Source organism: Phaenicophaeus curvirostris, chromosome Z (genome assembly GCF_032191515.1).
Source record: "Phaenicophaeus curvirostris isolate KB17595 chromosome Z, BPBGC_Pcur_1.0, whole genome shotgun sequence".
Classification (NCBI taxonomy): Eukaryota; Metazoa; Chordata; class Aves; order Cuculiformes; family Cuculidae; genus Phaenicophaeus; species Phaenicophaeus curvirostris.
Genome location: NC_091431.1, coordinates 3,938,008 through 3,952,388, shown reverse-complemented (window position 1 = coordinate 3,952,388; position 14,381 = coordinate 3,938,008). Strand labels below are relative to the sequence as shown.

The 14,381-nt window shown below is 39.0% G+C and overlaps 1 protein-coding gene across 1 annotated transcript in view; it reads left to right on the top strand.

The window, feature by feature from the left end:
• Positions 1-13,149, top strand: part of LVRN (laeverin) — a 38,825-nt gene extending 25,676 nt beyond the window's left edge. The window contains 8 exon segments of the mRNA XM_069880670.1: positions 964-1,019; positions 2,791-2,944; positions 3,754-3,848; positions 4,465-4,572; positions 7,138-7,308; positions 9,594-9,734; positions 10,929-11,004; positions 12,842-13,149. Of these exon segments, the coding sequence (XP_069736771.1) occupies positions 964-1,019; positions 2,791-2,944; positions 3,754-3,848; positions 4,465-4,572; positions 7,138-7,308; positions 9,594-9,734; positions 10,929-11,004; positions 12,842-12,988 (948 nt within the window). The 3' untranslated portion in view covers positions 12,989-13,149.
• Positions 13,150-14,381: the final 1,232 nt, after the last annotated feature.

Genomic DNA, 14,381 nt, shown 5'->3' with positions numbered 1-14,381 from the left:
GTCTGGACAAGAGGCTAATCAGACCTCGCAGTGTGGTTAAACTTTTCTACAGCACAGTGGCTTCCTTTCTTCTAGGCTTTTTTTCATTCACAGCAAATCTAAGTCATCAGGAAACAAGGTGTTTGCTGGCTTGGGGTTGGTTTTGGGCACTGGCAGAGGCTGCCCAGGGAGGGGGTTGAGTCACCTTCCCTGGAGAGGTTTAAGGCACGGGTGGACGAGGTGCTAAGGGACATGGGTTAGTGATAGATAGGGATGGTTAGACTCGATGATCTGGTGGGTCTCTTCCAACCTGGGGATTCTATGATTCTAAGGTTCGCTTGAGCACTGGCTGAGCTGAAGGAGGATAGAAGCAGGGAGGAGATGTGGAGCAGTACTCATAAGAGCATGAGCTGTAAGCTCTGCTAAGGTCATTTAATTAATTATAGTGCCAGGCACTGTGCTCTGGACTCATCTGAGTGTGTATTCTGAACTGAAGCCTCAAAAGGAAAGTTGTAGCAAAGTGATATAAGTAGGATATTTTTAGGAAATGTAGCTTTTCTACATTTTAAGTAAGAGGGATCTTGAAATACTATGCTTAACTTACTGTAGCTATATGTTTATATCTAAAAATACATCACGCAGCTATGTCTTTATATCTTTATATCTTTATATCTTTATATCTTTATATCTTTATATCTTTATATCTTTATATCTTTATATCTATATATCTTTATATCTTTATATCTTTATATCTTTATATCTTTATATCTTTATATCTATCTTTAGATCTTTAGATCTAATCATCCCCATAGGCACACAAATAACTTCAGCTTAAAACGCAAGATCCATTTTATGATGTTTTGGAGAAGATTTAGTCTTAGAAAAAGTGCTAATGACTTGTCCTATCCTTCTGAAACATAAAAAGCTTTTTTTAAACTCTTAATGACGTTTAATCAATTAACGCCACATGAATGCCTTCTACAGGCTATTCCCGCGGTCAGCAGGGTCCGGCTGATAGATGATGTCTTTGCATTGACACAGTAAGTATGTGTTGAATATGTCATAGGAAGTTATTAAACTACATGTGTCCAGCCTTGCTTTGTTCATTCCTATCCACACATGTCTCATAACAGCTGTTTAACAATATGGGGACAGAAGTATTTTGTGCATTCTTGTGTCACTGCTGAGTGATTTCTTTCAGAATTTCTTTTATCTTTTGTTCTGACACTTAGAAAGTATTTTAAATAGTTGCACTGTCATGAGTTTTTTAGAGACTAATCTATATTTGTTGTAACAGAAAAGAGATTCTGGATGAAAATTCTGAATTCTCCTGGGCTACCTCAGCTGTGCTGTCCTGATATCTCTTTCAATTCCCTTTCTGATGGATGACTTGGTTGTTCAAGTCTGTGGTGCTAGAGAGGTCAGCAATACTGTAGAAACCTGGGTCGGGACAATCCACGGTTTCAGTACTGGATGGGGGATGATGTGATTGAGAGTAGCCCTAAAGGACTGGGGATTCTGATTGATGAGAAGCTCAATATGAGCTGGCAATGCATGCTCACAGCCCAGGAGGCTAAATATATCCTGGGCTGCATCCAAAGCAGCGTGGCCAGCAGGGTGAGGAAGGTGATTCTGCCCCTCTGTTCCTCTCTTGAGAGACCTCATCTGGAGTGTTGTGTCCAGTTATGGAATCCTCAACATAAGAAGGGAATGGAGCTGTTGAACCAAGTCCACAGGAAGGTTACAAAGATGATCCGAGCCCTGGAGCACCTCCCGTACGAGGACAGGCTGAGAGAGTTTGGGTTGCTCAGCCTGGAGAAGAGAAGGCTTCAAGGAGACCATATAATGACTTTCCAGTACCTGAAGGGGCTACAAGAGAGCTGAGGACAGACTTTTTACCAAGGCCTGTAGTGATACGACTAGGGGCAATAGCTATAAACTGCAGGGGTCCAGATTTAGACTAGACATAAGGAAGAATTTCTTCACAATGAGGATGATGAGGCCCTGGCAGAGGCTGCCAAGGGAAGTTGTGGATGCTCCATCCCTAGAGGGGTTCAAGGCCAGACTGGATGGGCCTCGGGCAGCCTGATCCGGTGGGACGTGTTGAAACTGGATGATCTTTAAGGTCCCTTCCAACCCAAACCATTCCATGATTCTGTGATTCGCAAACCTAGTGCCTAATAAGGAATGTAGCTGCAAACAGAACTGTGCTTCTATGTAAGCACATTAGTATTTCTCTTCTGAGAGTGACTTGATTTGGAATTCTATTGGGGAAGAATGAAATTCCTGCTAACTGCACACTGAGGCACAGAAGCGTCATGCTGAACTGTTTAATTCCAACAACAGCCTGCATGTCCATCAAATTGTCTGATTTTTACAATAATATGTATTCCATAAAATAACTCATAATGATAATATGCTTTTAAGCAATAAAAATACAAATGTATTATAACTCAAGTCAGTACCCTTCCTTCATTTTGTTCTAGTGAGACTGACACGTGTTCTAACTGCCTATATTGTATCCTGCGAACACAAGCAGAATACAGTGTGCTTACTGCCATGCTTACTGCTACGATTCTCCTTTTACTTTGATAGTATTGGCTCTGTGCTCTGTAATAAATGTTTGGAGAGCTCAGCTCATAAAGGCATCATTGTTTTATATTTATTTTATCTTTCCAACATATTTTCTAGGCCACTCTCCAGGCAGAATTCTGATGTTTTATTGTTGCTGTCATAAACAAACAGAAATTCACGCTAGGTTATTAATGTGAGTAGGCAAGCCTAAGTATGAGGGGTTTTATCCTCAAATAGGTTTGGATACATTCAGATTGAAACAGCACTTGAACTGACCAAGTATCTTGCCAGAGAAGATGAACTCTTCATATGGAATGTGGTATTGTTACACTTATTACCGGAGGATTTGGAAAGTACTCTGAAGAACTATGAAGTATATCCCCTTTTAAAGGTATCACCTTTTTTCTAAGCTAGCAGAGGCACTAGAACATTTAAATAAATCAGACTAAAATGAAGGCAATGGTAACTATTACAGGTCATAGTCCTTGTCATTCTCTTTGCAGGATTTTGTAAATTTTTTTTTAAAATAGGGGAAAATACTTTTTTGTACACACTAATCAATCACCAAATCATAAGCAATTCTTATTGGAAAGCAGAAATCTATTTACATTCTTTATGTTAGGCCTGATCCTAGTTTTTTTTAAAATTGGGGATCTGGAAAATGCATTCACTAATTAGTGAGTAAGTAGTAAGTAATGAGAGTAACACTGCAATGTATAAAGGGAATACAGAATGCATGTGTTCTGCGGTTTGTACTACCTTCCATTTCATATTCATGGAGAGAAGGAATGAATTGGGTTTGCATAGTAAATAAGATGATTCTCTCCCATATTTCAGCTATTTGAGATAATATTAGCTTATTTACGTCCTTGACATCTGATTGAAGATTTCACTTTTGTTTAAAGTAGAGATATGTTTAAATAATACAAGAAGAACCTATTTTTCTGTCCTTTTTTCTCAGAGAATGAGCATTTACGTTGTTTCATAATAAGTTCAAAGGCCCTGGTGATGTGAAATGGTAGCTTCTCAGTTTGAATGGATGTGTAGGTGTATTGAATTTTAGACCCACTTTATATGCTTTAATATTCTGTGTCCTCAAGAAATTGCTATTGCTCGACTTTTAGGATAAATCTGAGTAAGTAAAGAAAAAACAAACTTATGTCTTAATGAAAGTAATTTTTCTTTCTCTTCTTTTAAAAGAAATACCTTTTAAAGCGAACATCGCCAATATACAATTACTATGCAGATTTTATTCGTCAAAATGTTGATGCTTTGGAAGATGACTGTTTTGCTCAGTAAGTGTTCTGCTTTAATCTGAATGCAATTGAATTGTTATTTTTGCTGTCCTATGTGTTATTTATGGTATCACCTCCAATGAAACTGCAGTATCAGGATAGTTTGGGATATTTTCAGTCTGCTTAGTGAGCATAAAAGATGACAGTTTAATGATCTCAGTGGTAGTTTTTGTTTATAGTAGAACAGGTTCAACAGGCTACTGGTAGTTGAGGGAAAATGGGTAGCAATGAACTTCAGATGTGATGTATGGACCAATCTCTAGAACTTTAAAATACTTCATTTGGCAAGGCTGTTGAAGGCACAGTCTTGAATGTTAGAATTATTTGGTCTATATGCAACTAGTTTCTTAAAACCACCAAGAACAACATAAAAAATAAACACACAGACAAAAAAAAAAACCAAACAAAGAAAATTTAGTACACTGGTAGCCTCACTAATGTCCATGAATATTACCCATTACTGGTAACTTAATTTTTAATTTTTATTAAACCTCTAGTAGAGGTTTTCCTGGGTTAACAGTGTCATGTGCTGACACTGTGCTGGTCAAACATAGTTAAAGTGCTCCAAATGTGGAATATAAATCTTCTATTCTTGCTATTTTGTCTTCCATTCAAGGGTGTATTTGGAAAAACTTTTTGCAACAGCCTGCTGGCTAGGCCTCCACGACTGTTTGAACCTGTCGTCTGAACTCTATGCTAGATGGATGGAAAACCCTGAGTACAAGTAAGGATGATAATGTGCTCTTAAAGGTCTGCATGCGTGAGCGAGGTGGAATGTTAATAGGCTCCTGCGTGGGGGAGGCAGAATGAGAAACACTCCTGTTCACTGCTGATCCTTCTCAGCCAAATGACAAAATTTAAGCTTAGCTGAGCTCCCCCCATCCCCTTCCTCTTCCCCAAATCCCCACTTCTTATTTATTTCGTAATTATTGATTTTACATAGACTTTACAGGCTGGAGGATGCAGATTTTTCCATAAAGACCGAAAGAGTAGGGCTAATATCTCACATTGCCCGGTCACTTTCCTGCAGTACAGCCTTAGAGTTATCATGTATACCAGCTTAGTTTCTAAGCTGCTCTTAACAATGCTGATTAAAATGATGTTTGTGTGATACAGGTTGCCTGTAATAAGCCAATGAAATTGTCTTGCATGTTCTATATTCACATAAAGAGGTGCTGGGGAACAGCTGTCAGTCCTTGTGTGGCTGTTGGAACCTAACGGTCAGGTTTCTGGTCTGTGAGCATGGAGCCTGGACCCTACCAGGATCAGACTTTCTGTATTTGAGTATTGCATTGTTCAAGAAACTTTATGATGCACTGAAATTCATATTCTCTTTTCCTCCTTCTTTCTTTCAATTTTTTTCCATGCAATACTCAAATAGTATTGGCACTGGTGAGTGAATATTAAAGTTTATTACTATTTTTATTTGTTGTAGTTGTAATAAGTACTTTGTTGTTACTGGTATCTCTACTGATATATGGAGTTGGCCGAGTAAAATGCACTTCTGTTTCTATGTTTGTGTTTTTTTAAAATAGCTTCATAGTAATTGTTCTCATAAAAAAAACAAATCGTGCTTTGCAGTTAAACTGAAAAGTTGAAATAGCCTAAATAGCCCAAGTACATTCTGTTATATTCCAGAGAGAGTATTCTTATTATCCCACAGTGAAAGCAACACTATTTTCAAAATAGCCCTCTGTCTTCCCCATGTATCTGAAATATTTGTTTATTTGTTTTTCCTGGTGGAATACTACACACCTTATTTGAGTTGAAGAGCTGGAAAGTCTGTGAAATATGTCAGCTGATCTGGTTTTGAATTAGACAGAGAACATTTATTTCACTGCCCTTCCTGGCACTGACATAAGTTCAAAGGATCTCTACAGCCTCTCACTTCACATGGCTATAAATGTGGATAAAACACAAGTATGAATTTTACTAAGTAAAAAAATGATTGTGTTTTAAGGAAATAAAAACTCTCATAGAAGATAGGACACTTCTTAGATTTCAAATGAGAGATCAGATGTTCATTTAAATGTTCACCTAAAAAGGAGGCTTTTCAAATGCCGGATAGAAAAAAGGACAATAAACTTTTGACTCATATTTCACAGACAGGTCCCTTTAAATGCTCTTACGTTCTTAATTCTGAGAGTGATGTTTGTAGCAGTGCACGGTAGCTGTTCTGCCACAGGTAGAACCCAGTAGGATTTTGATTTCTGTGGAAGGGAGTAACGCTTTTCTTCTTCAGATACGGTGATAAATTTTCAGCTGAACATTTCCAAACAGTTCCTGGCAGACCATAATGGAACTTTATGCAGTGGACTATTATCTGTTCTCTGGAAATAACAATCCAAGAGCCCTGGTTACCAGCGAGTTTCTCAGTTCTTTTTTTTTTTGCTTATACAAGTGGTGTTTTTACTGGCTTGTCTTCTTTTGAAAGAAGGATATGAGCCTAGATGGCCTTTTTCCACAACATTATGAAATAATTATTAATTTACTAGACCCTGTAACTGAAATAAGATCTGTCATAAAAGAATCCCTTCCAACACTATTCTTTAGCTTGACATAACTACTCAATCCCAGTAAACATCATTCTCAGTGGAAAATCCCTTACATTCCATCACATCTCCAAGTAAATTAATCCAAAATATTTTTTGCAGTAAACAGAAAATATGCTGACCCTTCCTGTTATTATGCCAGTGAAATTCCCTGCCCACAACAGGACTATCAAAATCCCTACATCTTGCATTTTCACTTCTTAATAAGCGATGTCTGTCATGCCAAACACTGACTCTCTCCCTCATTCTCACGAGTCTTTTCTAGTTTCCAGAGTTCTGTAACTTACTTGTCTCTGCCTTTTGCTTTGAAGATTGCTGTCACATAGCCCTCCGTATGAGTAATATTGTCTCTCTCTTTCTGCTAGTATCTTCCCCACTTTCTCTAGGATGGTCTACTAAAACTCAGAGGACTTTTCCTCAAATGATATTTAGATTTTAATTTGCTGCTTCTTATTTGGGGCTTGAAGAATGACTTCTGTGGCCAGAAACCTGTTTCTCCAGTCTATCTCCTGATTTAATGGCAAATAGTTTTTACACCTCTACATTCAATCTTGGTCTCATGTAACACTAAGCATATGCCACTGGGAAGTTACCTACCTTTATTTAGATAGCTGTTTTGTATTTCCTTTCTTGTTTAACTTTTACCTATAAATAAATATCTAGGTTTTGTTATGCATTAACTGCTGGTTTTGGCATTACAACAATACAGTACCTTTTAATCATATTTTGCTTTGCAGAATTCCCTTTTTAATTAGAAGAACGGTCTGCTGCTACGGTGTTGCGGTGGGAAGTGATAAAGAATGGAACTTTGCATGGCAAATGTATAACCATAACGAGTCCACAAAGGAAGATAAAGACATGCTGCTTTTTGCCATGAGCTGTGCCAAAGAGTCATGGTTAATTTACAGGTGACTTTGACTAAAGTATATTTTTGTGTATACAGAAGTAAATCATAAGAAAACAAATGCTGTACTGGGCAGACCTGAGGGAGATTTGCCTACTCTAGAAGCATGTGTCTTGCAGACAACTAGAATAATCTGAAGAGTTTCTTAGTAAGAAAGTATAATAAACAGGGCAAGCAAAAATTGTCCTTCTGCTGGTATAACATCCCAGATGCTGGTAATTCCTGAGAAAGCGATTCCCAACTGAGTAACTAGTGTGTCATGTCTAACACTGGACCTGTCTTCTGTTAATGTGTCTAGTGACCTTTTTGAACTAAAATTATACCTTTAGGCTTTACAGCAGACTGTGGCAACACCTTCTACGTGTTGTGTGAAAACATGCTTCCTTTTGGTTTGTTTTAAATTTATTTTGTATTGTTTTAACAACTTGGAACACATTGGCTGCCCTTATTTTCCGCCCTGTAAGAAACAGTAGTTACTTATTCACTTCGACATTTTTCCGTATCATGGGTTTTTCCCATACTCTTTCTCCCTGGCTTATTTTGTTTCCAAACTAATGCATCATAGTATAATGTATCATAATGTACCATATTTAGCCAAATCACCCATGTTAAAGGGAAAAATGAAAATCATAGTGTCAGGGAATAGAATCATAGAATGGTTTGGGTTGGAAGGGACCTTAAAGACCATCCAATTCCAACCCCTCTGGCCACTTGACCAGGCTGCTCAAAGCCCCATCCAACCTGGCCTTGAACATATCCAGGGATGGGGCAGCCACAGCTTCCCTGGGCAAACTGTTCCAGTGCCTCATCACTCTCACATTAAAAATGTCTTCCTCCTATCTAACTTGAATGTCCCCTCTTTTCAGCATAAAACTCTTCTCTCTTGTCCTATCCCTGCACTGCCGGATAAAGAGCCGCTCTCCATCTTGCCTGTAGGCAAAATAGCCTTACTAGCAAGCTGTTAACCATTTGAAGTAAAGAATCACACTGAAAAGTAAACTTTTTAAAATTTCCGGCTTCATATAATCATAAAATACCCTCAGTTGGAACATCATCAGGTCTTAACGCCTGAGTCCATGTGGGGCAACCTAAAGTTAAACCATATATCTAAGACTGTTGTCCAAACACTTCCTGAACACAGTTTGGAGTACTGTATTTATCATCTTTTTGCTGTCATCCATTTAAAATTCTTTCACTTCATCACTAAAACGACGTTGAAGCTGGATTCTCTGATTCAGAATTCATCAAAAGACAAATTTTTAAAAGAAATGTTTCTTCTGCCAGCCACCTGCTCTTTTGGTGGCAGTCGTCTGAGAAGACAGAACAAATATGCCTGATGAGAAGGCAAGATGGGTTGCTAAGAGATATCCAATCAGCTACGTAGATTTGCCATCTAACCTTTGGTGCTTTATTGAGTTTGTCAGCTGCACAGGCTCGCACTGATCCCTGACGAGGTCAAGGAGTTGCAATGACCTCATTCTTCCCCATTCCTTAGTAGTCCATTGACCAGTATAATTTTCTAAATGCCACTCTGAACGTCTCTTGGAATGAGGAATTTAAAGCTTGGCTTTTCCTGTCCCACAGTACATTTTGTCTGTTCTGTTAAGCGTGGTGGTGCATGGCATGCACGTGGGGGAAACCAAGCTCATTTAGTCCAGCCATAATGCAGCTACCTGCCGGACCCTATGAGACGATCACTCTTTAACAGAGCTCCCTGAGAGCAGGAGCTTGCAAGCTGATACACTGAGACAACAAAAAGAATAGTTATTTACTTCTTCAAGATGTTCAGGCAATCGCTGCCACTTGCATCATTGCTAGGTAGTTCCTTAAATACTTCTGAAATCATGCCTTAGCCTGCAAGACCCCTTCTTATTGGGTCTTGCTATAGGGGACTCAGTTTACAGGTCCTGTTTGCATAACAGAATGTCTCACTGCTGGCTTACTCTGTAGGCTCAATCTGTGTCATGGCAAAGGGAATCTCCAGAAACTGAGCAGCAGTTTGCTCTTCCACAGCGGTGTCTGGTAGGAGTGGTTGTCTTTCTGTAACACAGGTAAGGAAAGCACCTGATGTGTTACACACTCATTTTACTAAGAAGTGGAGAGTCAGTGTGCAGGAACAACGAATTTCACCAGCATAACGACAAAACCCAACCTCAATAAACCAACTTTGGTCTAACATACCACATTCTGGTATTTGTTGAGACAGATTTTTTCCCAAACTGAATGATATTTCCAGGTCATCACTATTAAACAAGTACTAGGTGGAATTATTACCTTCTTTTCTAACAGATACCTGCAATATGGACTCAGCCATACATTATTTTCCGCCAATTGTACTTCAGTCATCATCCACTATGTGGTAACTAAGGATACTGGGCACCATATAGCCTGGGAATTTGTTACAGAAAATTGGCCACTTTTAAGCGAAAGGTATGGTAAACAATGAGCTTTGCATTCACTTTGTTTCTGCTGCTCTTTGGCTTCTTCATCTTTATGTTTGAACTGCAAAATCCAGGTGCAGATTTTCCTTCCAAAGATGGCTTTTCTGTAATGATTGATGCAATTCCTTAAGTATGCAGAGCAGAGTTTTCAGAGGATTCAACTCTGGCCAGGGCTTAATATCAAAAAACAGTGCACGTCAAACACAGAATGCTTTAAATATTAGTCTGTTCATGACAGTTTTAGTGCTCAAAATTGAACTCTAGAAATGGGTTTAGACTCCAGTATTTCAGAGACGCGGGTGTAAAATGCTTGAGTAAGGTTGTAACCTATTTTCCAATGAGAGTTTGTAGAGATGGGCAGTTGGAGCACACACATTTATAAATGTGGCAAGACCAACTACAGTGTTATTCCCTGGATTAGGACCTAAGCCATCTCCAGCTTAACTGTGCTGATGCAGCTAAACTGCAGGTGAGCTTGGGCAACCCATCGCAAGCAAAACAAGTATTTTGATGTCTGTTCAAAGGCTCCCTCTCTCCTTGTTAACTGTGAGAAGCAGTAGGGCTGTGACAGAGTACATTTTCTGCTGCCTTCGGTGGCAGAGGAGTCCATTGGGAGCCATTAGTGGCAGCATAACCAAGACTAAACATCTGAGACCACGTCTATCTGTCTGTATTTGTAACACTAGAAAAGGCAAGTTCTAACTGGTTTGTGTCACACCAACCTACTCCCTCACAGCGCTTTTGTGTGTTCCATACTGATGAGAAATTTGATCCGAAACTGACCCATTATTTTCAGACTAAAAGAATAGTGTGAGTGTTAATTTATACACCGCCAAGTTGTCAGAATCATTACTGCTTAGCTTTTCTATCTTAAGTTTGGCTGTATGGGTTCATGAAGATTACATGTTTCAAGCATTCACATTAAACAAGTAGAAATACCGGATCTTACTAGGAAATTAAAATGAAGAGTAGTTAGTGTGCTTCATGCTGCTTGAATGTTTAAATTGAATGGTATTAATATATCTTTAAAAGTGCAAAAAGAGTACACAATTGCTAACTTCAGCTTAGCTGCTATTTCTAGTGTGATAAATAATAACTAAATACTGGGAATATTTTCAAATCAGATTAAATTTAGTGTATTTGCTAACATGTTATTTAAAGGACATTTATCTCAATTTTACAGGTACGGGAAGGAATTATTACATGATGTATTAAGAGTCATGGAAAGGTTTGTCAATACAGATGTACAGATCCAAGAGGTAAGTCGGAGAAGCTTTTAGCTTCAACTTTATTGCAAATTTGTAAATACGTGTTTTTAAGTCCCTTGGTTTTTGAAGAAATCATAGGATGTATTGCATAATTGCTGTGTTGAGACATTGAGAAAAATGATATTTTCTCATCTGAGAAATAAACCTGTGAACATGCCCCCACCCACAGCCCTAGTCTGTGTGCAGCCGGTTGTTCAGCATGGCATGAAAATGAGCTTTTGTTCAGGGAAGGATGTTATCCTGCTCTCTGTTGTTGCATTTTAAGAGGTTGCCTGCCTTGCGTGGAACAAATGGCATGCAGGTGTATACAGGTCTTTCCTTTTGTCTGTTTGGCAGCTCAGATGAGCCCAGGAACAACACTTTCTAGTTGTGGTGTTGTATATCTGTGTGGGAATGGACGATGAGACAGATTCCAGATACATGTAAAAATGGAGACCTTTATTAGCTCCAAAGAGCGTCTTTTATAATTTACAGAAGCTGGTTCACGCACACCTATTCATTGTGCTATTGGTTAGTTATAACTGTCCACGCGTCTAGTTCACTGTTATGATCGGTTAAGTCAGTTGCTGCCTTGATTCAAGCCTTGATTGTGTATGTGACCATCCAGATACTGCTTCCTTTGTTTGGTTTCTGTATTCATGTCTGGCCGTTGTTCAAGGTTGACATGGCACGCTGTAAGTTTCTCTTCTCAGGCCTGCATGGGGTATGCCAAGGACGAGCTCCCTTTTATTCTATTGACGTATCCCACAGTCTATCTCCACTACCAAACCCCACATATCTGGAAAAAAGAGATGGGTTTGGGTCAAAGTCTGTGGGAGGTAGCTGTAGACTGGCTTATTTAATTACTTACAATAATCAATGTTAATGCCTGTGACAAATTAATAAATATCACTGCTTGTGACAGACTCTTTTCTTGTTCTTTTGCCTCCAATCTTAATCTCCCCAGATTCTTTCCCAAAATATTATTTTCTCTGCTCAACAGCACGGCTCTTGTGCTTTTTGCATGTGATCCACATCCCTGTGCCAGCCTCAAGCTGCTAGCATCTGTCAGTACAACAAAAAATTTTGCTTCTCTTCTTTTGCTGTTGACTGATGCATGCGTACAGCAAGTAACTCAGAAGGGATGCTTAATGAAAAGAGAAATTCAGACAGCTCCAAAAATCAAAGAAATCTCTATTGATCCTTCATGAACTATAAGTTTTTCACCTTCCATTCTTTAGGGACAAATGAACTCCCTGGGATGGCCAAAGCAATAGCCCAGTGAGAGCCTTTAAATCAACCTTCGAGTTTGGAACTGACTCCGAATGAATACTATCAAAGCTGTCTCATTTTCCTCTTTAAAATCTGTTAAGATCACCTTTACTGGGATGTCTACAGAAAACATATCAAAAGCTGGGCTGCTGGCATGTCAGGGTGCTGGTTGCTGTGCTGACGTCTATCTTGTTTACTTCCTGCTCCTCCCATGTATTTCTTTGCTGTCCTTCAGTCCTCTCTTGGCTTCTGACTGACAGCAAAGTCTTCTTATTCTGTGACTGTAGAATAGGCAGCACAAGAGGATTCTGCTATCCAACTAGTCCTGGGAACTGTGTGGTGCCACCAGTTCTAGTGAAGTTGGCTGCATTTGAAAGGATTTTCAGAGGTGTGGCAAAAGGATGTATTCCTCATGTACAAGAAGCTTCTTACCTTCGTGTTGATCAGTAAACTTAACCCACCCTTCTGCTTAGTCCCTGTCATCTCTCTCTTTTCTATGCACTTCTGTCAGGTACACAGCTGCTCGCTCCAAGGAAAGTTATGTCAGTGAACTAAGCTCATGTGTTTATTCCTTCAGCTGCAGGTTTTTTATAACACTACACTGGAAGAGGATGAGAGAGTGGCTGCAACTCAGTTGCTGGAGTCTGCAAAGTCTGAAAATATGGAAAGGAGAGAACTACTAAGCAAACTTGCCAACTGGTTACAGAAGAATGTAGATGATTGACTTGGAAAACAATTTCAAGTGTATTTTAGAGTGTGATTCACTATCATTTTGGTATTCATTTTAATATACAATTAAAGATAAAGCACAATTTTAAGAGTCTCATGGTTGTCTTCCCAACTGCAAAGTCAGGCTAATATAATCCGCAGAGAAAAGAAAGATTCAGTGAGAGAAATAAGGGATGAATTCCATGCTAGCTTGAAATTAATTTCCTACAGGATCAGTTGTTAGTAGGGATGTGTTGCTAATAAAAATCCAACATATAAATATTCAGTCCTAGATCCATTTTTTTCCTATATATCAGAATGAAAGCTGTGGTACAAGGTAGTTGCAATAACATATGAGGAAGCCAGAAAAGTTTTATATTCTGTTTTGCTTATGATTTTTACTGTGACATTTGACAAGTCATTTAATCTTTCTCTCTCCACCTCTATGTTTGTAAATTGAAAAAAGGATAATAATTTAGAACAGTGTCACGAAACATAAATTTGAGAATGGCTTCAAAGCTTTATGGAGGAAAGGACTAAAAAACCCTCAAATTTTAATTGCAATAAATTAATGCCTTGTAATTGAGACTTTATTTCTCCTTAGTGGAATTGTACTTAATGTGTCTACATTCACATAACTATTGGATTAGGAACATGCTTTTGAATAGACCTTTCCTGTTGCCTCTTTTTAGCATGTGTCAGCCCCCAGGACAGTTTTTTAGGAGGTGATAAGCTGCTGGTGTGCAAAGGGTAGCCACCACCATCTGATGGTCATTTTGTCCATGGCGCTAGAGTGTAAGTAGGCAGGTTAGTTCAGACTTCACCAGGTGTTGTCGTTCTTACTGCACTGAGCTACTTGGTAATGTGGACAGAGGGCTAATCATCTTGCTTACACAGCATTTTGGAGGCAACAGGCAGACTTCACTTCCTTAGTAAACCATATTAGCTTGTGGGATCCTCAGTCCATGCAATTTATTTATTCGTGGGATAACCGTATTATTACAAAATTCCTGTACTGTGCTCAGCAGATAGAAAACAATGTTATGTGGGAAAGCAGAAAACACTGGAACTTAGAATACTGCACTATGAGGAAAAAAGAAATAAAACCCAGACTGGTTAACACAAAAGATTTTTCGCTGGCACTCTCCAAACACATTTGATGAAAACATTGCCATGCTGGCTGCAATGAATCTCCTCTGCTCCCCTTTGCTGAACAGAAAAATTCTAACTATTTTGAGACTACCTGAGGGTCGCTTTAGTATATGGGAATTAGCAGCTAGTGCAACCAGGTTTGTGCTGGAATCATTCGCCCTCTTTAGCATTTGTACTTGGCACTGGTGAGACCGCTCCTTGAATCCTGTGTTCAGTTCTGGGCCCCTCACCACAAGGAGGATGTTGAGGCTCTGGAG